Raw genomic sequence first — 23401 nt, 5'->3', positions numbered from 1 at the left:
ATGAAATTGCACGACCAAAACATTGTATTTGAATAATAATTCTTAATTTATTTAACTTATGCACTTTATTTTAATCCTTATCTATAGTAAGACAGAGTTGTAATTTCTTTGGACGGTGTTCGAGACGTAGCGACGTCATTGTTCTCTAGTGTCTTATATTGAATCATTTCCCTTATAAACTGTATTATAATGTTGTATAATATGTATATTTTATTAAAATATGTACCTAATTGAAATTATTATTATTATATTTTTAACTTGATGCTTCAGCAATGTTAATAAATAGTTTAAAAAGTTTTTCCGTGTTATTCCTTCGTTGGTGAATAGCCAACTTTTAAACCCTCAATAAAAGATCGTATTCTTTATTTTAATGAAACAAGCCGGTAAACGAGCAGACGGATCACCTGATGGTAAGCAATCGACGCCACCCATGGACACTCGAAAAGTTGTTGGGGAATCGGTGGTAGGGAAGATTAGGAAGGAGGGTATTGGGCCTCCGGTAACCTTACACAACACAAGCGTTGTTCCACGTTATTTCACAAGAGATATTTGATATATAAAAATATGATATTTCCCAAGTTCCTTCAGACAAAAATATGTACATATAAAGGCATTATGTAACTATTTTCTAGCCCCTTACTATCACAAGGGCAATGCCAGGTGAATGTACTATCAATTAAATCTACTATTAATCTTCTATGTAAACAGAAATTAGTTATTATTATTTCCTAGATATAAACTAAAAATCAAAGTAGCTTATCAATTAGATTAGATGATAGATAAAATCTATATTTAACGATAAGATTGAGAATAATGTTTTGTAATTAGTGTCTGCTTATTTTCCTTGTGTTATTTTCAATGTTTGTGAAAAAAATAACGTATATTGGTAGTTCTATAAGAATGCAGAGGTAATACAGGCTACGAGAATTACCTTACTTAAATGTTGGCGGTAAAGAAAACGAAAAGCGGTTCCCTTTTTAAAAAATTGTTTTATTCAGTAGTTAGTTGCTCCTTTAATGAATGACCATTATGAGACAACACATGCACTGAGTGTTGAAGAAAGGCATTCCATGACTGATCGGCTGTTAGAACCGACCTGCATCATTCAACGGTTCTCTGGAACTAGGCATCTAGGTCCTATTGCATTGTGGCCACCCATGACAAGTGACAGAAGACTAAAGGACATATACAATCGATGAACTAATCAATGGATGACGTCATAAATCCGAAGTTTACATGGGAATAAACATGGATAGACAATACCAACGTACAACAGTTGGGCGGCAAGCCAGCCAGCCACGATCACCTCGCCTGGTCAGAGTGTCCTCCATTTCTTAGGGAATTTAACTTAGGTTCCTTAAAAGTTGGGGGGGGAAGCTAGGGTAAGGTTTGGTGGGAATCGCTGTTAGTGAGATCAGCATTGCCTATAAAATGCCAAGATGCCTTCTGCTGTACTCGTGGCGGAGTACCGTAACAAGCAGAGCCCTAGCCAGTCCGCGTCATCCACGTCCTCGCCGTCCTCCCTGGGACCTGCTGCAACCGCGCCGCCGCGCGACCGCCACCTCGAGTTGCAGCTGAGCTAACGGATGCAGGGCGCAAGGCGAGTATTCTGCGCCTTAAAACAGAATCGACTCACTAGGGAGGAAACCCGACACAAAACTGAGCATATCCGCAGGCTCTGAAGCGGCAGCCCCGCTAGCGGATTAAGGCACAGTGGGCTAATCACCTGCTTGCCCGACAATCATCGATTAAAGAAACTGACACAGAAATAAACCGGACCGATCACTTACCAACGACTTTTGGCATGAAAAAACGGACACGAATTGCTTTTTGGAATGTGCGAACGCTTGTCGATGACAGCAGACTAGCCCAGGCAGAAGCAGTGATGCTTAGATACAATCTGCAGATACTCGGACTGAGTGAAGTTAGAAGAAATGGTTTCGGGGACCTGAGAACATCCGGGGTTTGACCTTGCTGTATTCAGGTAAAGAGAGTGAGGAAGAGGTGCGTGAACATGGAGTAGGGTTCCTACTTTCAAATGCAGCTAGGAAAAGCCTTTTGGATTGGAAACCGATCTCGGACCGGATCATATACGCTCGATTTAACTCAAACGTCCGCAAAATCTCAATTATCCAGTGCTATGCCCCAACTAATGCAGCAACAGAGGATACCAAAGATGACTTCTACAATGCTCTGAATGCTACCATCAAGAAAATAAAGAAGCAGGACATTGTCGTCGTCATGGGGGACCTAAACGCAAAGGTTGGCAGCGACAACACTAACCGCACGCGGCATATGGGTACACACGGACTTGGGGTGTGTAATGAGAATGGTGAGCGATTTGTCGAGTTTTGCCAGAACCATGATCTGACCATCGGAGGGACATTATTTATTCATGGCGACCACCACAAATACACGTGGAATTCACCCGATGGCACCACGAAGAACCAAATCGACCACCTAGCCATCAGCTCCAAATGGCGCTCCTCATTGCTAGATGTGCGCAACCGTAGGGGAGCCGATATTGACAGCGATCACCACCTGGTTGTTGCTGAAGTTCGGCTTAAGGTCGCGGTGGCCCGCGCAGCTGGAGGACCTGGCAGGGTTGGGAAGAGGTTTGAGGTGGGCAAATTAAACGATCCAGAAACGCGCAAATCATTTAAACTTCAATTGCGCAATCGTTTTGCCACACTCGACACGGCTACTAACTCATTGGACGAGGAGTGGAATCGGATCAAAGTGGCCTATACAGAGACCAGCTCCATCGTTTTAGGGCGTAAGAGCACTCACTCAAAGGAGGACTGGATGTCACAACGTACATGGGACCTGATAGAAGACAGACGGAGACTTCACCTGAGACGCCTCGAAGCCCATGATGACGCTGTTCGAGCCGAACTTAACGTGCAATACCGTCAAAAGCGCAAAGAAATCTATCGCAGTACCCGCAAGGATAGAAGGCAGTGGGCTGACGGTATTGCAGATCGTGCTCAACACGCTGCAAACACAGGCAACTTAAAGGAGCTATATAAAGCTACAAAATCCTTGGCGGGTGGCAGTAAGTCCAGGAGAAAAAAGCCGCTGAAAGCTAAAGATGGGCAACTCATTGTGACACCAGAGGGGCAGCTGGCACGCTGGCATCAACACTTTGTAGAGGTCTTCCGGTTACCTACGACATCAACACCTGGCGAACTTCAGTTTAATTCCCCACCACCACAGCTGCTCGATATTAATGTGGACCCACCTTCAGCCTTGGAAGTAGCTAATGCAATCCATTCTCTGAAGACAGGCAAAGCACCAGGACTCGACCTCATCACTGCGGAGATGCTACAAGCAGACTTACCTTCCGCTGTCGATGTTCTGACGCCTCTAATCGAGAAAATTTGGACTTCGGAGGAGCTACCGGATGACTGGAACAAAGGCCTTGTTATCACTGTACCTAAGAAAGGAGACCTTAGTATGTGTGACAACTGGAGAGGCATCACATTGCTCTCGATTCCTGCTAAGGTTTTCTGCAAGATCATCCTGGACAGACTGGCAAGGGCCGTGGACCCTCTCCTCCGCAGGGAACAGGCTGGTTTCCGATCGAGCCGCTCGTGTACGGACCAGATCAACACTCTTCGTATCATATTGGAACAGGCATCAGAATGGCAGAGAGAGATTTACCTCACATTTGTTGACTTCGAAAAAGCCTTTGATACGTTGAAGTGGCCAAGCATCTGGTCTCGTCTACTGGAAATTGGAGTGCCACCGAAGATTGTCCGCCTGTTGGAAAGTATCTACAGAAAGTACTCCTGTAGAGTAACTCACAACGGTCTTATTTCGGAAGACATAGCGGTGCACGCAGGTGTCCGCCAAGGCTGCCTTCTGTCACCTCTGCTTTTTCTGGTCGTCCTGGACGGAATTATGCTTCGCATCACAGATAAACGGCGCCGCGGGATAGAATGGGGACTGTCCAACACATTAGAAGACCTGGACTATGCCGACGATCTTTGCCTGCTGAGTCACACCCATGCCGACATGCAAGCTAAGTTGGACGATTTGCGACAGGAGGCAGCAGAAACAGGGCTCAAAATTAATACCCGGAAGACCAAAGAAATAAGATCTGGCGTGAAGAATAATTCACCGTTGCTGATTGGCACAGAGGCAGTGGAGCGCGTCCACAAATTCACATACCTCGGGAGCGTCGTGTCGGAAACTGGAGGAAGTGAGGAGGACATCGCCTCACGGATCGCCAAAGCTCGAGCAACTTTCGCGCAGTTGAGACCGGTCTGGCAGTCCCGAAAACTGACCCGAAGGATCAAGTTTAAGATCTTCGGGTCCAACGTCAAATCGGTGCTGCTATACGGGTGCGAGACGTGGAAGGTAACAAAGGATATCTCCCGCCAAATCCAGGTCTTCGTTAGCCGATGTTTGCGTCGCATTCTCGGTATTTACTGGCCCGAGACCATCTCCAACTTAGACCTGTTGGAGAAATGCCACGAAAGTCCTATCGATCGCCAAATAAAACGCCGCAAGTGGGGATGGATTGGCCATACTCTCCGAAGAGGCCCCGACCACATTCCTAAACAAGCATTAGAGTGGAATCCCCAGGGGAAAAGGAAGCGTGGCCGTCCTCGGCAAACCTGGCGACGTACTGTAGTGGCGGAAGCGGCGGGCATCGGCTTGACGTGGAGCGAGGTGAAGCGGGAAGCTCAAGACCGATCGAGATGGAGGACCTCTGTCGACGCCCTCTGCCCCATCTAGGGGTCATAGGACCTTAAGTCAAGTAAGTCAAGTCCTTAAAAGTAACGCGTCCACAGGCTCGCATTGCACGCACCACACGCAACGGATGTTACTTTTTCTTATATAGAAACTCGTACAACTACGTCCACTGATCCGCATCGTACGCACCGCATCATCAGCAATGCCTACATGCGATGCGTACTGATAACGCCATATGGAATGCGTACGATGCGTACGATACGGGCCTGTGGACGCTTACCTTAAGCAGCTGTTCCTTACAGCGATTAAAAAAAAAGATCAACTATCGGAATACCGATTCCCCTATCAAAACCACAAACGCAAAGCTGACTCATGATAAAATATTCACCCCATTATCTTGAGATTAGCTGCACATTATCGCTGATAATTGCCGATAGAAATATCGCGAGGCAATTCTTTAGTTTCGTCTGTATTTTGTCCACAATGGCTGTAACGCGACGAGGTTATATTTTTGGTGCATTTGTGATTAGTGTTTTAAGTGTCTTGCTAATTGTTGTTTCATTGGCTAGTGATAGTTGGGTGAGTAGTATAACATACTTTTGTTATGTATTTCATTTAGTTGTGTGCTTCATAACAGTTTGATCATTGCCAAAAATGTAAGAAAGGTTAGGTAACTAACAGTATCTAATACCTACCAAGAAGTTTTATGGGATTAATCTATTTAACGTCACGCCTTTTATCCCTGAAGGGGTAGGCAGAGGTGCACATTACGGCACGTAATGTCGCCATACAATGTACACCCACTTTTCACAATTTGTATTTTAAGTCCCATGTAATAAGGGGTGAGCCTATTGCCATATACTGGGCACAATTCCAGACTCTGTACTTCCGTACCGAAGGACGCTTTTGTGGTTGTTCATTACTCACTGTAGATATATAGTGTTACTTTTAATTTATTTGCAAAACTAAAGTCATCTCAAAATTTTAGTTTTCTTTGCAGTCGAATACTAAAACGCTACTAATTTTTAAGTTGAACTTAAATATCTTTCTATCTCTGTCGTTTATAAAGAATTTGAAGAAACAGAACTACTCTTGAAAGCGTCTTAAAATTTAGTGGTGTTTGAGTATTAGGCTCACTAAACATGTTGTGATTCAGTTTGTACTTATACCCTATAATTATGATGTGATATAAAAATCACCAAAACTTTACAATACATAGTGATCAATCACTATCTATAGAAACCTACATGACAGTCAGCATGTATTTGGTGATTCAACGTATTGAAATCCGGTTGATCGCGTCAGTGAACGATTAATGAATTATTTTTATACTAAGTAGATCCCTAAAAAGATAAAAGATTGTCTGTGAAATCTACACACCTGGCAGAAAGAACAAGTCGTGTGAGTAGACGGCAGAGTAAAATAGGCCTTTTTAATGGTATAACCCGGTAAATGAACAGACGGATCACCTGATGGTAAGCAATCACCGCTGCACATGACACCCTAAACACCACAGGCGTTACAAATGCGTTGTCGGTTAGAAATTTAAGGGTTGTTGGGGAATCCTGGATTGGGAAAGGGTGTGAATTGGTCTCCCTGTTAATGTCGCAAGAGTTGAATAAAGATAGGCTCATAAGTAGTCTTAAGTCTTCTCTACCTACAAAAGAGACCTCCTACCTACATGCTTAGGAGGCAACTTCGATATAATTATGAAGCTTGCAAAAAAAAATTCAGGGTTATTGGGAAGCGGTGCTGCCCGGTCTATGTAAATTGTGCGGTCCCTTATTCGATTTGTAAATTACCAATCTATAGGTGGTTTATGTGTGGCGAAAAGATCCTCTTCACTATGTGTAGGTACCTACTATAAAAGAAGATAAAAAATAAATAATCTTAATTTACGAGTAGCTACCTGTTAGATAATATTAGGTAATTGTTAGAATTGATAAACATTAAATAATAGACTATAAGCCACACGCCACATTACATTAACAAAACTGTGCAAGGTAAGGAGGAAAAAGTAGGCATGCAATTCACTTATCGAAATAAGCAATACCAATAAATATCGTCAGACAGAGATTAGGTATTATAATAAATACACTTTTATTGAATTTTCAATAAAATTCATATCTGAAGTTCGACACAGTTATTTCTGTAATCTCGTATTAAGCTAAGCCGAGAAGTGTCATAATCTTTATTTTCGTTAAATTTCGCTGCATTTCGACAAATGTTAATTCATCATTTATGACATTAAATATTTGCATGCCTGACCTGGTGATATGTGAGGATCCCAAAAATATTGTATTATCTAAGTATAATGTACCGAGTTGCGGACTACATAGCGGGTTTACCGAGGATCCGGCTAGAAAAGCAGGAGTAGGAACGGGGTGGTTTTTAGTTAGTGTAAGTGACACTGCCTCTCGCCTCGCCCAAGGCGGTAGAAGTCATTGGATGATTTTTCCCCCTCAAAAAAAAGTATAATGCACCAGTAGGCAGCAGCAAATAAAATTGATTTGATTTTTTTAAACAAATGTATTATTATTTTCATCCTATCTATTTGTCATGTAGCAGTTAAAACCACAACACTCGTTTCCTTCAAAGGCCCTTAACTATTTTTTTACTGAAAGCTAAACACCACTGACAAACGGTGAAGGAAAACATCGTGAGGAAACCTAGGCTTATAATTTCTGATCATAAGTTTGAATTTGCCAACCCGCATTGAGTAAGGGTGGTGATTATGAGCAATAATCCTTTCTGTGTGAGAAGAGGCCTTTGATCAGCAGTGACCACTTATACAAGGCTGCTGAGGTGTGATGTATGTATGTTGTATAGGTAGGATATCTTTAAAATCTTATATCATTTATGAAATTCAATAATTTATTGAATATTTAACATTATATTTTCCAGGTGGTGTCAACATTGACGGTGACGGGTCAGCAAGCAGCGAGCACAATTAGATATGGCTTATTTGGAGGAGAGTTGACATTACGAGAATTAGCTACACCTAACTGGAATCAACTGTATAGTAAGTACATACATACATAACCTCACGCCTTTTTTATCGTGTGGAAATCCTCATGGATACCTTTTGTCTTATGATGTACGTTAGACAGCAGGTTATGTCGGACTCTTACCGACTAAAACCACACACTCCTTCCCTGAAAACAAGAGGGTCACTGAGTACTTGAGTAACCTAACCTCACGCCTGTCTCCCATGGGGGTAGGCAGAGACAATGGAGCGCCAATTGCTACGAATCTTACATATGTACTTCTTTCGCTTCATCAACAGTCATCAGTCTTTTCATGCATGCTCGTCGGTTAAGAGTTAATTTGGTCCTTCTTTAATATATTGCCAATCTGATCTTTAAATATCCGTCTACGGCGCTCTCTACCGGCTCTCCTATTCATATCCGCCTTATTCTTCGAATCTTTCGCAAATCTGCTTTCATCGATCCTTTCTGTCTACATGTCCAAATCATCGAAAATTTTATTGTTTTGACGTTTATCCGTCAATCACGCTGAAACTACTGAACGGATTTTGATGAAATTTGGTATACACATATGAGCTGGTTTGGGTAATAGGACTTGTAATCCAAATAAATCGTGGCGAAGCTTCCAGGAGCTAGTTGCTTATAAAAAAAAGTCTCGAAAATTATCTTCATTATAAAAATGTAGGCTTCATGAACATTTTTGAGGCCTTTTAATAAAACAGTTTGTTGTCCAACATTCTGTTGATTTATGGTATTAATAAGGAATGATTTATACTTTAATTAGGTCAGGTCAATGCATCATTGTCGGTGTACCGTGAATTTAATTTACCACGAAATTGTATTTACGAAATTTTCATAGGAAACCACTTTTTGTATTGATATTAAAATGACTATGTCATTATGTAATTTAAAAGGAAAAATTGAATTGTTTTTGTAATAATTGAATGATTGATATGAGTAAGTAACTCATATCAAAGTAAGTAGTTCTTTTGGGAATCGAGTTTGGTTATAATTAGGTATAAGTTAATATCTATCGTAATATTAGGTTAGCTACTTTCACCCGGTTTCATTTACTCTGCGCAACACTTATTAATGTATCTAGTGCGTAGCGTGATGTTAACTTATAACCTTCCTCGATAAACTATCCAACACTTAAATATTTCAAATGGGACCCGATTATTGCGTTCAAACAAACAAGCAAACAAGATATAAGACTAGGTGTAAATAAAAAGAAAATTATTCTGTTCTTCATAGTCATTATATCAGTCACAAGACTCTCAAACACAGATAATTCATATATTTTAACACTTTTCATGCAACAAAACCCACCGAAGCCCGAACACGTCCCATTCTCATCCCGATCTAATATAAAACGTACCTTGAAATTTGAAAAGGGCTAACAACAAAATACCTTCACCAGACTCGAAGAGGTCAAGTTCAGAGTGCTATTAATAAATCATTTTGATCAAAATTCACGTTGTTCCTAACAATACATTTTCAAATTTAATCTCGCGAAACTAATAACTTTTGTTAGGAGGAGTGTCGGCTTTTTTGGGGCCATACAGTTAGCGTTTTTTGGAAATTTTTGTTGATCCCAGGTGTGGTTAACAAGCGTTTAGCCAACATTTAGTATGCCGGCTTCATCTAGTTATTTCAAAGATTGGAGTGTAAAAGTGTTATCTTATAACCAACTTGCAAAAAAATATCATTTATCATTTAGGAAATTGGAGTTAACTTCCCTAAGAAAAGGAGAATCCACTGCTGACCAAATGTCCACCAAAGTCTCTTCTCACATGAAGTAGGTTTGATCTTTAATTACCACGCTTGATCAATGCGGGTTGGTAATTTCAAACTAAGGAAATTGTAAGCTAAGGTTTTTGCACGATGTTTTCCTTGGTATTTAATAATCTTAGAAAGTAAATATAACTATAAGTATATAAAAAGTAACATTGGTAAGTATCAATGTCACACTGTCAGCAATGGCAAGTACCATTGCTAGGTTTCGAAGCCGCGTCCTCATGCATGAGAAGCGGGCGTCTTAAACCTCCAAGCCCCCACGGCATTTTGGGTTATTAGGCAGGAAACGTCTCACTATAAATTAACATTGGGCTTTTTGCCAGCACAGCTGTTAAGCAGGAAACTAAAGCTTGGCCGGCCTGGAAAATTTAATAAAGGATTCTTTATTTCTTAATACTTAGTTAGTTATTATGCGTTTTCTCAGATGGTCGCTTTGTGTATATGCAACTTTAATTTATAGTGCGCGCAAAACTAGTTGTTCGTTGTTCATTTGTCTTTGATTTCAATATAATTGAACAATTATTATTCACAATATCTCAAGATTTGTCATCATTGTCTAATCTCATATGCATTGCAAGGAGTAAGCCAACTGCACCTGTTCGCCACCTAAGGAGCGACCAAATAGTTCCGCACGTACTATAATGAAATATGCTTCACAGTTGAACACAACTCTATTACGACAAAACATTATATTGAGGTAGCACTATTTAAAAAAAAATTTAATGCGTCATAAATAAAAGTTAGATTTAAAGATCCAAATAATCCTTTACTCAGATAACCAAATCCGTTTAGTACTCTCCCTTACTATAAGTTAATATATATAGGTAAAAAGCAATTACTCCGCTGTTTTCATGGCCCAACAGCATAGAACAATTTAAACTACAACAATACAGTTTTTGTTTGCAATATTAGATAAATTCATCTTCGCCTGTCTTACCAATTTAAAACTTTATAACACCATTTTGGTAAATTTACAATGAAAACGGGAACAATTAGGTGAAATGGCGAGGTGGGGTGATTTGGCGAGGTAAACGCTGAGGTGGTTCGGCGAAGTAGCTTGTTTGTAAGCATTTAAATTGCCAATGACATAATTCCTCCCCTCTTTAATGTCCTCAATCCCCAAATCTGCAATTCTCTCAGTTTGATCTGTATGTATGTATGTTTGTTAAAGTCAAAATTATTTATTACAAATAGACCGGGAAGGCACTTTTGAAAGACTAAGCAAATATTATGACATAAAAAATTAAAATGTCTGCTTTCTTCTAGTGAAGCTATTTGCTCGTTCCAAAGTGCAGATTCCTATGGAGAAAAACGAGCAAGAAACTATATAGGTTACTTTTTTTTAATCAGGTTCACATTATCATTATGATCTCGCAATTGGTTAAACTGATTTTGATGTGGTTTTCAGAAAAGTGTTTGTTACACATAAAAGGAGGTTGAAGTCGGTTTTTTAAACGTAGTTTATTGAAAATTATTACCTTTTCAGTCACAGTTGTCAACTCTACCACCAAGATCATTAGTAGGATTTTTGAATGTTTAATGTCTATTGGTTATTAAATTGTATATTTTTTATCCTTCCAGTGACATGTGTAGCTGATGTGAATGCATGCGCAGTGAGCTGCAAGCCTGACCGTGAAACCAGAACATTGGAGGTACTAAACTTAATCCTTAATTACTTAACTATGTACGTAGTCACAGGAAAATGGAACTTGTGTTCATTAACTTAGGATTACGTCATCTACACTGCACCTACATAGGTCACATACGTCATCATTTTATTTAATGTATGAAGATGAGAATTTTTTATTTTAATATCCGTTTTGTAGATTATTTTAAAATATTCGATACGTATTTCTTACGGAAACAAATACTTTCGAAGGTTTATCGATTTGAAATATCCTATAGTTGTTGTATCGGGTCTCGGTATTTGTAGACGCACACACGACACATGGGAAAATAGGTGTGAGGCAAAATTTCCAAAAAAAAAAATACTTACAACTTTTTTTCATTGAGAACTAATTTTACCTATTTCTGGAGATTAGCGCGTTTAAACAAACAAACAATCTCTTCAGTTTTATTTAAAGGTACTAAAATACATAATATAAAGCTGAATAATTTATTTGTTTGTTTCAATAGAAGCGGGTGAAACCGCACGGGAATAGTTAGTTATTAACAAAACGTTACATGGTTCCAGGTACGAGCTTTGGCCAATGGCTATCGACCCACAGCCAGCTGCGTCGGACCCACTGAGGTTGACACCAGCAACCCAAGTATGTATTTTTACATAAAACCGAGACTCCCAACCTACACAAAAACTATCATTTTTTTCATTGTATAAGACGGTAAAAGGGCTGATGGGTCACCTGATGGTAAGTAATCGCCACCATACATGGACAACCGAAACACCAGAGGTATTCCAAGTACGTTATTGGTCTTTTGGGGTATTTGAAGATTGGGTTATTGGGCATCTGGTTACCTCAATCATATGTTCGACGGAGATTTAATGGTGAACGGTCCGTTATCGTTCGCTCGCCAAACAATAATCAATAACTTAGTTTAAAGTACTTTTCAAAAGTGAATTTTGTGCAATATCTATTGTTAAAAGTGAAATAGACATACAGTTGAAATAACAAGTGCTAATTTATCCATTTAATAACATAATTAACAATAAACAAAAACTAAATTTCAAAATAGACAAGTGTTTGGTGAGCTGTGAAGTGATTTGGTGTAAACGCGTAAGCGACGCGATATGCACGGCGCTTAGTTCTTTCCGTGAACGTCTTTGCGTGGACACTGTATAACTATTAAGCGCTTTCATCGCTGCATGTTTACTATACGACTAAACGCATTGCGCTGTGCACGCTGCTTCAATCGCTTTATTTACATTTTGCCAATTTTTTAATTTTGCTGTGAGGTGTCCGTTGCTTTATAACGATGTCAACAAATATCTGCGCGGGGTGTCTGAGTGCCTTAGAGAGCGAAGACAACATACAATGTTGCACCTGCTTCAAATTATATGATCTTATATGTGCTAACATAAATAAAAATAGACTGATTACTGAATATCGAGATAATTGGAAATGTCCTGAATGCATGCTTAAGCTACCAAAAATTGATAATACTAATACGCCAGTTCGATCATCTCGGTCTATAAGTCTCTCAAACAATCATCTAAGCTACCCTTCGCCCAGTATTACGAGTGTGAATCTTTCTAACAATTCTCAAGTAACAAATATAAATTGCGCCAATTGCCGATGCTTAATTGTTGACGGGGAGGAATCTCTTAGCTGCTCACTCGACAAATGTAAACTTAAATATCACATACAATGCTCAGGCCAAACCGTTGTAACCAAAGAACATTTAACCGCTTGGATCTGCCCGGAATGTGTCAAAGATGACAGCATTGCTTTAACTCAAGATTCCGATATGAATATTACGTTCAGGAAAAAAGTTAATGAGATTCAAAGCGCCCAAAACCAAGTAGAATATCAAGAACTTACATTCGAGATGAGCAAATTACGGCTTGAGATGGAACTACTCAAAGAACAACTTAGTAAAGCTGTGGCTATTATTACTAACTACGAAAATAAGCTGACTGGTTATTCTTCTCAAATTGACCTCCTTAATGCTCAATTAAAGCAAAACAATTCATGTTCAGTTATTGTTGACCAGCAAAAACCACTCCACGTTGCTGACGGCCACTCTAGTGTCATCATTCCCACTCAACAGCAATATCAGCTCAAATCTACACCCCCGCCAGCAGATACTCTTGGAGCAATAAGGACCACGCAACGATCCAAGAACAAGAAGAATAAAAAGCTCAAATCCAAGAAAGCCAACTTAAAAACACACAATTCCACTTCCATTTTAACTAAAACCAGCTACCACACTCCTACTGTCAATATTCAAAAGTCATCTGCCGACGACCACCCCTCCACCTCTTTTAATGACCCCGCTGCTGCCTATGACCCCATAGTTGCCGATGCCGATAGACGCATCCACGACGTTTCTTCTGACGACCAAAACTGGACGGAAGTTAAGAAAAACAAAATCCGGCAATCTACATCACTATGTGGTATCGCTGGGCCCAATATCACTACCTTAAGAGCAGCTGAACCGCGTAAATACTTGCACCTGTGGAATATGGAGTCGAGCGCTGACGAGATTCGCGACTACCTTCAGCTATTGTGCCCTACTGGTACATGCACGGTCAATGAACTGCGGACCCGGGGAAGTTACAAATCATTCAAGATAGGTGTACCTGTTATGCATTATGAAAAGTGCTTCTCCGTGGATGTTTGGCCGGTTAACGCCAGAATAAAACCATGGATTAATTATAACTATTACAACTCGAAACGTACCAGAAACCATAAAGTGTCTACAGGGGTTCAACCGATACAACCGATACTCCAGACATTTCGTGCCTAAACTGCCACACAACAATTATAAAAACATTGAGGTGCTGTATCAAAATGTCCGTGGCCTCAAAACCAAATTATCGACCTGGAGGACAAACTTGGCACAGCTGGAGCACAATTTAGTTGCCGTAACAGAAAGCTTTCTCGATGCCTCTATCGAAGATGGGGAGCTTTCAATAAGTGATTGGAGTGTGATGCGACGTGACCGTGGAACTCCGTGTGGCGGAGTGATGCTCGCTGCGCGTGCACCCATCGTGCTGTGCCGTCGCCGTGATCTCGAAACGGAGAGTGGCGAGGACTTGTGGGCGGACTTTACTTGGTGCGGGCGTTCTGTTCACGTATGTGTCGTTTATATTAAACCTAGTGCCAGTGATGATGAGTACATGAGATGGTTTTGTAAAGTGGAAGAGTTTATAAACACTTTAAAAGGTTTTGTTATAATTCTAGGAGATTTAAATTTGAATAGTGTATCGTTAAGTATTAAGAATTATTATTGTTACTTTTTATCATTTTGTGGTCTGAATGAGAGGAATGTTGTGAAGAATATGCATGGAGGAATGTTAGATGTTGTTTTGGTTCGGGAGAGCATTGGCGCACAGGACATAGTCGTTACTGAAACTGAGGGTATAGTACCGCTTGATACATACCATCCTGCATTAAACATTGAGGTAAGAGTATCTTCAGGTAATTGTTCGGAATCAATTGAACCTAGTAATTTAGACAGTCTTAAGGATTGGAATTTCAGCAAATGTGATTTCGAGCATTTGTATTTATTATTCTCTAAACCGAATATTTGGGATGATGTGTTGCTAACTAGGGATGTAAGAGAGGCTACTCTCAAGTTTTACAATGTTATTTATGACCTTTTCGACATGTGCGTGCCTAAAAAGCGAAGAGGCAGGTCGGCAAATAGGCGTTATCCCATATGGTTTACCAGAGATATAATACAGGATATCAGGGCCAAATTGAAATTCCATAGTAATTGGAAACTAACTAAATCTCATACAATGTATTTAAAATTTTCTAATCTCAGATCAAGTCTCAAAACTAGAATTTCAGAGGCGTATTCCTTATACATGACAAATCTAGAAAACAAGATTAAACACAATCCTCGTCAATTTTGGTCCCATATTTCTTGCCTGCGGTCTAAAGGTGGGTTTGAGCCGAAAGTCGCATACAGGGGCCAAACTTTTTCTGGTACTAAGGCGGCAGAAGCTTTTGCTGAATTTTTTTCAACTGTGTTTCTGCCTGACAGTCCGCGCCTCAATGCCGATCTTGCAGTAACATCAGACCATTCCAATAGTAGTAATTATATAAATATACCCCCCTTGCGCCGTACAGACATTATTAAGGGAATAAATAAACTTAAAGTCCATAGTTCTGTCGGTCCCGCCCAACAAACATTATGGCTGCAAATAGAGCTTACTTTAGAACCTAAAGTGTTATGAAGGTAGAATAGTAGCTGCAATTATAGATTCAGGCGCCAAAAGAGTGTTAGTAATAAAATATAACGCTTATAGTAACAAAGCAGGTTTATAAGAGCAATATATGGAGGTTAAACGCGTAGAGCAGCGATTATTATCCCTACAATACAGACCAAAGCTTCTGTGTTATAGCTTTGAGCGAATTTTACGACTATAAGATCTATATAAGAAATTAACATTTACTATTAACTTCTAAAGTTCTAAGCAAGCTACCACAAACTCTTTCGGAGCGCTGATAGTTGCACAAAAGGAGCATTTAACGCTACTAGCTCTACAATGGTGTTCATTAAATCTTTTACAACACCAAACTCCTAAAGTGATACAAAACTCCCTTGTATGATTTAGGGCTGAATAGTAGCGATATTTCTCCCTATTATAGAACTTGTAGTGTCAAATATAGCTTCTATATTACTTAAGGTTGAATTATTGAGTTCGTTACCACTTTAGTACCTCTAATTGGTCACGTGACGAACGTAAAATGGCGTCGCAACATAGTTCCTCTCAAAAGCGTTTTAAAACTTGGAAAATTCAAAGTAGAACCGGTGGAAATAGACGGAAAATTTTGAAAGATTATCGTAATATTTTAAACTACAACGTTGCAAATGCAAACTTATCGCCAGATAACCTGAATGAGAATGGAAGTGTCACTACACGCGGTCAAGTGGGGAACTTACTTGAAGATGAAGGTTCCGCATGTAATGGAAGTGATATCGCAACTGCAAGTTTTGATGTTTCTGAAGAGGACCGATGTTATTACTCATTGAGTAGTGATGATGAGGATGATCCGAGTGAATATATTAAGAATCTTCATTTTAGTGAAAAATTGAGGGCATGGTCCATTGAGAAAAATATTACACAAACTGCTATGAAAGATTTGCTGTTAATCTTAAATGACAGATTTGGCATGATTCTACCAAAAGATCCTCGAACTCTTTTACAAACACCAAAAAATATTTTAATAAAATATTTTATGGTATATATGTATTCAAATCACAAATCTTTTTAATTTGGCAAATCAAACGATAAAAAACAATTTAGCACTCGTTCAGCTATGAGATACGTGTACTAGTCATCCGTAGGCTAGGTAGGGTTTTTGGAAAATAACTACGGATCCCCAAATTCATGCGGCCACCATTTTTAGATACCTAATGAAGTTAAGTAAAAACCGTAAAACGTACGAAACGAAAACTTAATACAATGAAGATATTTATTTTTCTAGCGTTCTAATACCAGGGTCCCGACACAAGTCAATAGGCAAAGTTTTGTTACATATTTAGTAAAAAAATGTTTTTCTCCATGTGAAGCAAAACATTTTATTAGATAAATACACAACAAAGAGTGGGCGCTTCAATTATTTGCCAATAATATATACACATATTCACAGTAAACTTACCTTCGCAATGAAAATTCCGCTTCAGCTTCCACTAACAACGATTTAAAATAATACACCCAACTCCGCCATTTATTTTCGTAAACACAAAATGTGTTATGGTTGTTTGATAAATCTTCATTCATTTAACATATTGCAACGTTATAAAATAAAACATACCGCATTAGCCGGCTATGAAAAAAAGTAAATTAGACGCTAAAATTTCTTATTGTAGATCTATACTGCAACTCAAGGTGATACAATTTACCTTATTGCCACCCTCTAACCGCTCAAACAGTAAGTAAGGTACATCATAGATCTACTATGCCACTTACGGAGTTTATATTCATACATTTGCTCCCTTTATAGCGCTCAAAGCAGCATGTAGCTCTACCATACCGCTTGAGGAGTCACTAGTCACTTAAATACTACTCTTACAGCGCTTTAAGTCTCAGTTAGCGCTACTGAACCTCCACAATTGCTCTACTATAGCTCTTAAATTCATTCTGTAACTCCACTATATCGCCACTGTGGAACCTAAGGCTATAAGAACTTGTGCCCAATCCAGGGGTATAATAGAGTTATAGCTCGCTATAACTCCTATGTGATAGCACTTATTGATGACCTTAGGATCTGTTTAGCTCCTTTATATAGCTGTTATAACTCTTATATTAGCGCTTAATGTTAGTTGGGCGATAACGTTCCCCCCTTCATAGTTAAAGACCTAAGAAACATTTTCATTGATCCTTTGCGCCATATCTTCAATTTAGCCTTACAGACTGGTACATATCCAACTGAATGGAAAGTTTCCAGAGTTACTCCTATTCCTAAAACCCAAAACAGGAGCTCTGTTGAAGAATATCGCCCTATAGCAATCCTGTCGACCCCAGCAAAGGTCTTCGAGATTATCCTTCATAAAATTGTTTATCAGCACGTAAATAAGTATCTCTGTAACGAGCAGCACGGTTTTAGAAGCAAGAGGTCAGTCGATACAAATCTTCTGACTTTAGTGGATTACATCTCATCAAGTTTGGACCGCGGACGTCAGGTAGACGTACTTTACTTCGACTTCCGGAAGGCGTTCGATAGAATAAATAATGACACGCTGCTAGAGAAGCTTAGTAAAATAGGGTTTTCACCATCTCTCCTACGTTTCTTTGCTGACTACCTTCGCGATCGACAACAGTTTGTCAAGCTGGGTATGTATGTATCAGGTACCTATCATACACGTTCTGGTGTAAGCCAGGGCTCGATATTGGGGCCTTTGTTGTTCCTTATCATGGTCAATGATCTTCCCGCAATTCTACAACATGCAAAATGCCTGTTGTATGCGGATGACCTGAAACTTTACTTGGAAATAAACTCTGAACGTGATAGCATGGCACTGCAGCAAGATATTGATGCAGTATACAAGTGGAGTTTAGATAATAAGATGGAGTTTAATTCATCCAAATGCTATGTCATGACATTTGGTCGAAAGCGGAACCCAGTTGACTTCGAATATAATTTAAATAATAACAGCATTACGAAGTCAACAAACATGAAAGACCTGGGAGTCACATTCGACCAAAAACTTACTTTTCATGACCATATAGCCACGGTAGCGAAGCAATCCTTCCAAAGGTTAGGTTTTGTTTTGCGTAACTGTCGTGATTTCCGCACCGTCCATGCCATTAAGGTTATATTTAATGCTCTGGTTCGTAGCAAGTTGGAAACCAGCTCGTGTGTGTGGAACCCACACGAAACTACGTATGCCCTCGTCTTGGAGAAAGTCCAAAAAGCTTTCCTTAGGAACTTGTACAAGCGACTGCACGGGTACTATCCTTACCTCTATCCGACAAAATTTTTGTTAGGCTGCCTAGGATACAATTCGCTAGAGGTAAGGAGAGCAAGAAACCAACTTGCAGTAGCCTGTAAAACGCTTCGTGGATATATTGACGCACCAGATCTACTGGAGGCATTATCGCGCTTATACGTCCCGGATAACTACTGCCGAGGTAAAAAGCACCGACTATTTGCCGTGCCTTCATGTCGTACCGTCGCACGTGCTAAGTCACCGATTCCTCGCACTCTGGCCGCGCTCAATGGTCTCTTGGATGCAAATCCAACAAATGATCTGTTCGTGGATGGATGGAAGGAGATTTTGTCGGAGTGCCTGAAGTACTGCGAGGCGAACTCATGAATGCTGTTAATTCCTGTTTCATTATGTTTTAGTTATGTATGTAAGTTGCTTTAATTGGTTGTCTACCGTTGTAACTTTTGAATTAAATAAATAAATAAATAAATAAATAAATGACGAAACACAACATAAACGTTGTTTCACGTCGGATTTCTGTGAGGCCGTGATATAACTCCGGTCGAGCCGGCCCATTCAGGCCTATGCATGATTCCCTTATACAAGATGTATATTTTTATTATTAAAATACTTAGCTTGATTTCCACGGACTTGAATCCGTGATCTTGTCATACAATAGTTATAGTTTTACAGGCAATAATATATGATGTATATTTATGTCCACAGTGGCTACTCCACCGGTGATCTCATTTGCGTTCTACGTGATCCTGATAACTGTGCTTGCTCTCGAGCTGTTATTGGGCGTGATAGCGGCTGGTCTGGCCATCTTGAATGCTACTAAAAATCCCACAGAACCTGTGTTTGGATTACCTGGTAAGTGTACTGTGAAACTGGTAAACTTTGAGGCTACGACCCCCTGAAGATTGCTTGGATCTGCATATTACAGTTGCCATATATGTCGCTTTAAGTCATCAAGGTCATTGCAAGTCATCTGGTAGGCAGATGTGCACATTGTGGTACGTAATGCCACTGTACAATATACACCCACTTTTCACAATTTATGTTGTAAGTCCCATGTAATAAATAGGTGGTGAGCCTATTGCCATATACCGGCCACATTTGTAGACTCCTAGTTACTAATGAGAAATTTTCGAAAAACCGAAAAAAACCCAGTAATATTTCGACCGACCCGGGAGTCGAACCCGAGTCTCCTTAGAAAGTCGTGGTACTAATTCCACCGAGTCTTTTACTTTGTTTAAAATGACCTTGAACATCAATTCAACTCTATAATTTATGATCTTTTTGCTTATAAACTTCACTTCTGTATGCTTATAAATCTTCTCTTCTAGGATGCCTTTGGACCAATGTAGCGGCTGCCTTACTGGGAGTGACAGTGATGCTAATGTTCGGCATCTATTGGCTGATGTCAGGACTCAATGAGCACCTCGCTATATCATTCGTCGCTTTGGGACTATTCGAACCAGGACCAGGTCTTGGGTACTCTTATTGGTTAGTATATTCTATGTTTAGTGCATACAAAGTTATTAACCGCCGTACTCAGAGTCATTTAATGGGTACTTAACCCAGCCCTAAGCAATTGTTTTTGGAACAAAATCGTTACTAAGGAATAGTTTAAGTAATCATTAAATGTCTCTGAGTACCTATGGCAGTAAATCTTCTTTATTCACGGACTGACTGCACGGTTGGTGCGGTGGCTGGGCAACCGGCTGCTATGTACCGGGTAGCGCCCGGAATAATTCTTTGTGTGATCCACAGATTGTTGTTTCGGGTCTGGGTTTTATGTGTATGTGGAACTGAATGTTTGTAAACGCACCCACGATACAGGAAAAAACCAAGTATGGGGCAACGTCTTTCAATTTAAAAAGAACAGTTAACAGTGTTTTGTTAGAATTTTGTAATTACTCAATTCAACTCAATATTTTTATTGGAGAAATAAATACAATGTGTAATTTATTACACTTGCATTCAACGGGTTTCACGGTCAGAGCTCTTAGTACAAATGTTTTACATTTAACGAGAGAGCGTTCGGCGCTCTGATTGGTTGGTGCACCCACGCTGCACAAGAAAATACTAGAATGTTCACGTTTAGTGTTTTGTAAAAAATCTTAAGTTTTTTTTTGTTTTTCAGGTTATTAATAGGTGCCTGTCTCTGTTTCATAGCTAACGTAGCTCTCATCCAGACAAGAGCGTACCTCTTAGAACGAGACCCACCTCCGCCAGTTATAGACGTTCAAGAACATTCTGATGGAACAATATTCTTGTACTAGAAATAGGGTAGATGATTAATTTTTGTCTTGTAGATTGTTTTAAAATATTAAACACGTATTTTTTATTTTCTAGCGGAAACAAATACTTTCGAAGATAATAATATATTGATTTGAAATGTCGTGTGACGTCACTTCTTCGTACATTTTATACGTAGTAATGACCTATTGTATTTGCTCCTAGTGCTAAACATTGATACGTGTTATCTAAGTATTGTTATCTTATATGACAAAATAAAAAATACGTGTCTAATATTTTTTCATTAACTAACTGACGGACTAAATAGATTTTTAATTTTCTGTTATATGAAGACACGGTTTGACAGTTATACAGTTGGTGTCTATTGAATCGTGTTTTCAAGTGTAGTGTACACAAATTGAAATGAGTAAAAATAGAACTTTGTTTTATTTCACACCTCGGAGAAAATCGTCTCAATGCGTCCAGAGAGCTTAGTACGAGTTTGTTATACGTTTAGCGAGAATTCAACAGGAGCGCGTTTAGCGCTCTGATTCGTTAGTTAATTCGCGGTGGCCAATCATCGCGCTAAACGCGCTCTCGTTTCGATTTCGTTCATAGTAAAGCAAGATAAAATATTTTTATATCAAAATTTTATTCTTAGACACTAATATCGGTTTATTTGCCTGGGACACCGAAAAAACAGAATTTTTAAGAGTATTGTGAGGTTTTTTTTAGTTTTAAGACCGTATATGAGTCCAATAGTCCGTTTTATCTCCCAGAAGCATTTCACAAATATTCCACGGAACAAATCAAAATGGTGGGTTTTCTGATGGATAGGATAGGTGAAAGCCTGCCAAAAGAAATAAAGTCGAACAAAGTATTGCCAAGAGAAATAAAGATTGTATTTATTTCTATAAAATAAAATATTGAGTTCAATTGAGCAATTTCAACATTCCAACATTCTCACGAAGCTTCGGACAACCTAGCGGGTTTACCGGGGCTCCGGCTCGAAAAGCAGGAGAAGGAACGGGGTGGTTTTTAGTTAGTAATAGTCTGACACTTCCTCTCGTCTCCCTCAAAAGGGGAGAAGTGATTGGATGATTTACCCCTCTTAAAAAAAAAACATTCTCACGAAACACAAAAAAGTCTGCAATAGATAGAAAACGATTATAATATTCTTTAAAAAATCAGAATAAAGAAGATTTATCAACAAGTTAATACATAAATACCTCACAATCTCTTAAAAATTCTGTTTTCTTTTCCAGGTTACTGCTCGGTGCCTGTCTCTGTTTCATAGCCAACGTAGTTCTCATCAGGACTAGGGAGTACCTTTTAGAACGGGACCCTGCAGGCCAAGTCATCGACGTCAACTACCATTCTGATGTAACTGCTGGTCAGTATTAGAGAGTTTCTATTCTTCTACGTTATTAGCCATACATTTATTTAATATACTAGCTACTTCCGCGTGGTTTTACCCGCTTTGCTTGACTCTTATTGGTTGTAACGTGATGTTTTATAACCTATAGCCTTCCTCGATAAATGTACCACTCAACACAAAAAGAGTAATTCAATTCGGACCAATAGTTCCGGAGATTAGCGCGTTCAAACTAACAAACAAACTCTTCAGTTTAAAATATTAGTATAAATTCTCTGAAAATACATTTTTAAATACTACTGTACAAAATACAATATGAAATAATATTTAAACATATAAAAATAGGAGCAACATTATTTTATTACTAAATATATTCTTGTAAATTAATGATTATGTTATCGGCTTACTCAAGTAACTGTTTGAAGAGGATCTCGACTAGTTTCGAGCTATGCTAGAGGCTCATAGCAGCATTCCGCGATCGCGATAATTTTTGAATAATTATGCATTATTTAATAAATTAGGTAGGTAATTGTTTACATTTTGTATTTTTTACTTATTTTTGTAATTAGTTTAATATCATTTTGTGGTTTGTAAATAATTATAAGGTTTAATAAATATGTTTTTGTACGATTTTGTTTTTTTAATTCTAATAAATTCTATTATTTGATATTTTAAATAGATTACTCTTTGGCATGCTTCATCGACGTATGAATAATTTTGACGACGTAAACAGCTCCATTCTTCAAGTCTATAATTGGTTTACTATTAATAACTTGGCGCTTAATGAGAAAAAAACCAAATGTATTAAATTTTGCTTGCCAAACGTACAAAATAACGAATGTTATGTTGCTTTGAACGGACAAAAGTTGGAATTTGTTAAGGAGACTATATTTTTGGGTATCACACTAGATGACAGATTACAATGGGGGCCCCACATAAAAGCACTTTCGGGGAGACTAAGCTCCGCTGCTTATGCAGTCAGACAAATTAGGCAGCTAACGGATGTAAATACAGCAAGGCTTGTTTATTTTAGCTATTTCCACAGCATAATGTCTTACGGCATTTTGCTGTGGGGTCGGGCCGCGGATGTAGAATCAATTTTTATTTTGCAAAAGCGAGCTATTCGAGCAATATATAACTTGCCCCGTCGTGAATCTTTGAGAGAACTTTTTAAAACTATAAATATTCTTACAGTGCCTTCTCAATTCATTTACGAAAATATTATGTACGT

At 39.0% G+C, this 23401-nt stretch overlaps 2 protein-coding genes across 3 annotated transcripts in view; one reads left to right on the top strand and one right to left on the bottom strand.

Moving 5' to 3' along the window:
* Window positions 1-23401, bottom strand: part of LOC126911326 (uncharacterized) — a 502576-nt gene that overhangs the window by 171648 nt on the left and 307527 nt on the right. The window lies entirely within an intron of this gene.
* LOC118270751 (uncharacterized) lies at window positions 5115-21921 on the top strand. The gene is made up of 7 exons (XM_035586514.2): window positions 5115-5280; window positions 7606-7723; window positions 11067-11137; window positions 11680-11755; window positions 19278-19424; window positions 19901-20060; window positions 20701-21921. The coding sequence occupies exons 1-7, from the start codon at window positions 5185-5187 to the stop codon at window positions 20837-20839; spliced, it is 807 nt and encodes a 268-aa protein (XP_035442407.1). The 5' UTR covers window positions 5115-5184; the 3' UTR covers window positions 20840-21921.

Source organism: Spodoptera frugiperda, chromosome 13 (assembly GCF_023101765.2).
Source record: "Spodoptera frugiperda isolate SF20-4 chromosome 13, AGI-APGP_CSIRO_Sfru_2.0, whole genome shotgun sequence".
NCBI lineage: Eukaryota > Metazoa > Arthropoda > Insecta > Lepidoptera > Noctuidae > Spodoptera > Spodoptera frugiperda.
Note: the sequence above shows the minus strand (reverse complement) of the source record. Positions and strands in the feature narration are given on the sequence as shown.

Bases quoted from the DNA above. Each gene is read 5' to 3' on its own strand.
- LOC118270751 (XM_035586514.2), top strand. From the start codon at position 5,185: ATGGCTGTAACGCGACGAGGTTATATTTTTGGTGCATTTGTGATTAGT. The intron at 7,724-11,066 runs GTAAGTACATAC...TTATCCTTCCAG, and splicing joins TAACTGGAATCAACTGTATA to TGACATGTGTAGCTGATGTG. The intron at 11,138-11,679 runs GTACTAAACTTA...ACATGGTTCCAG, and splicing joins GTGAAACCAGAACATTGGAG to GTACGAGCTTTGGCCAATGG.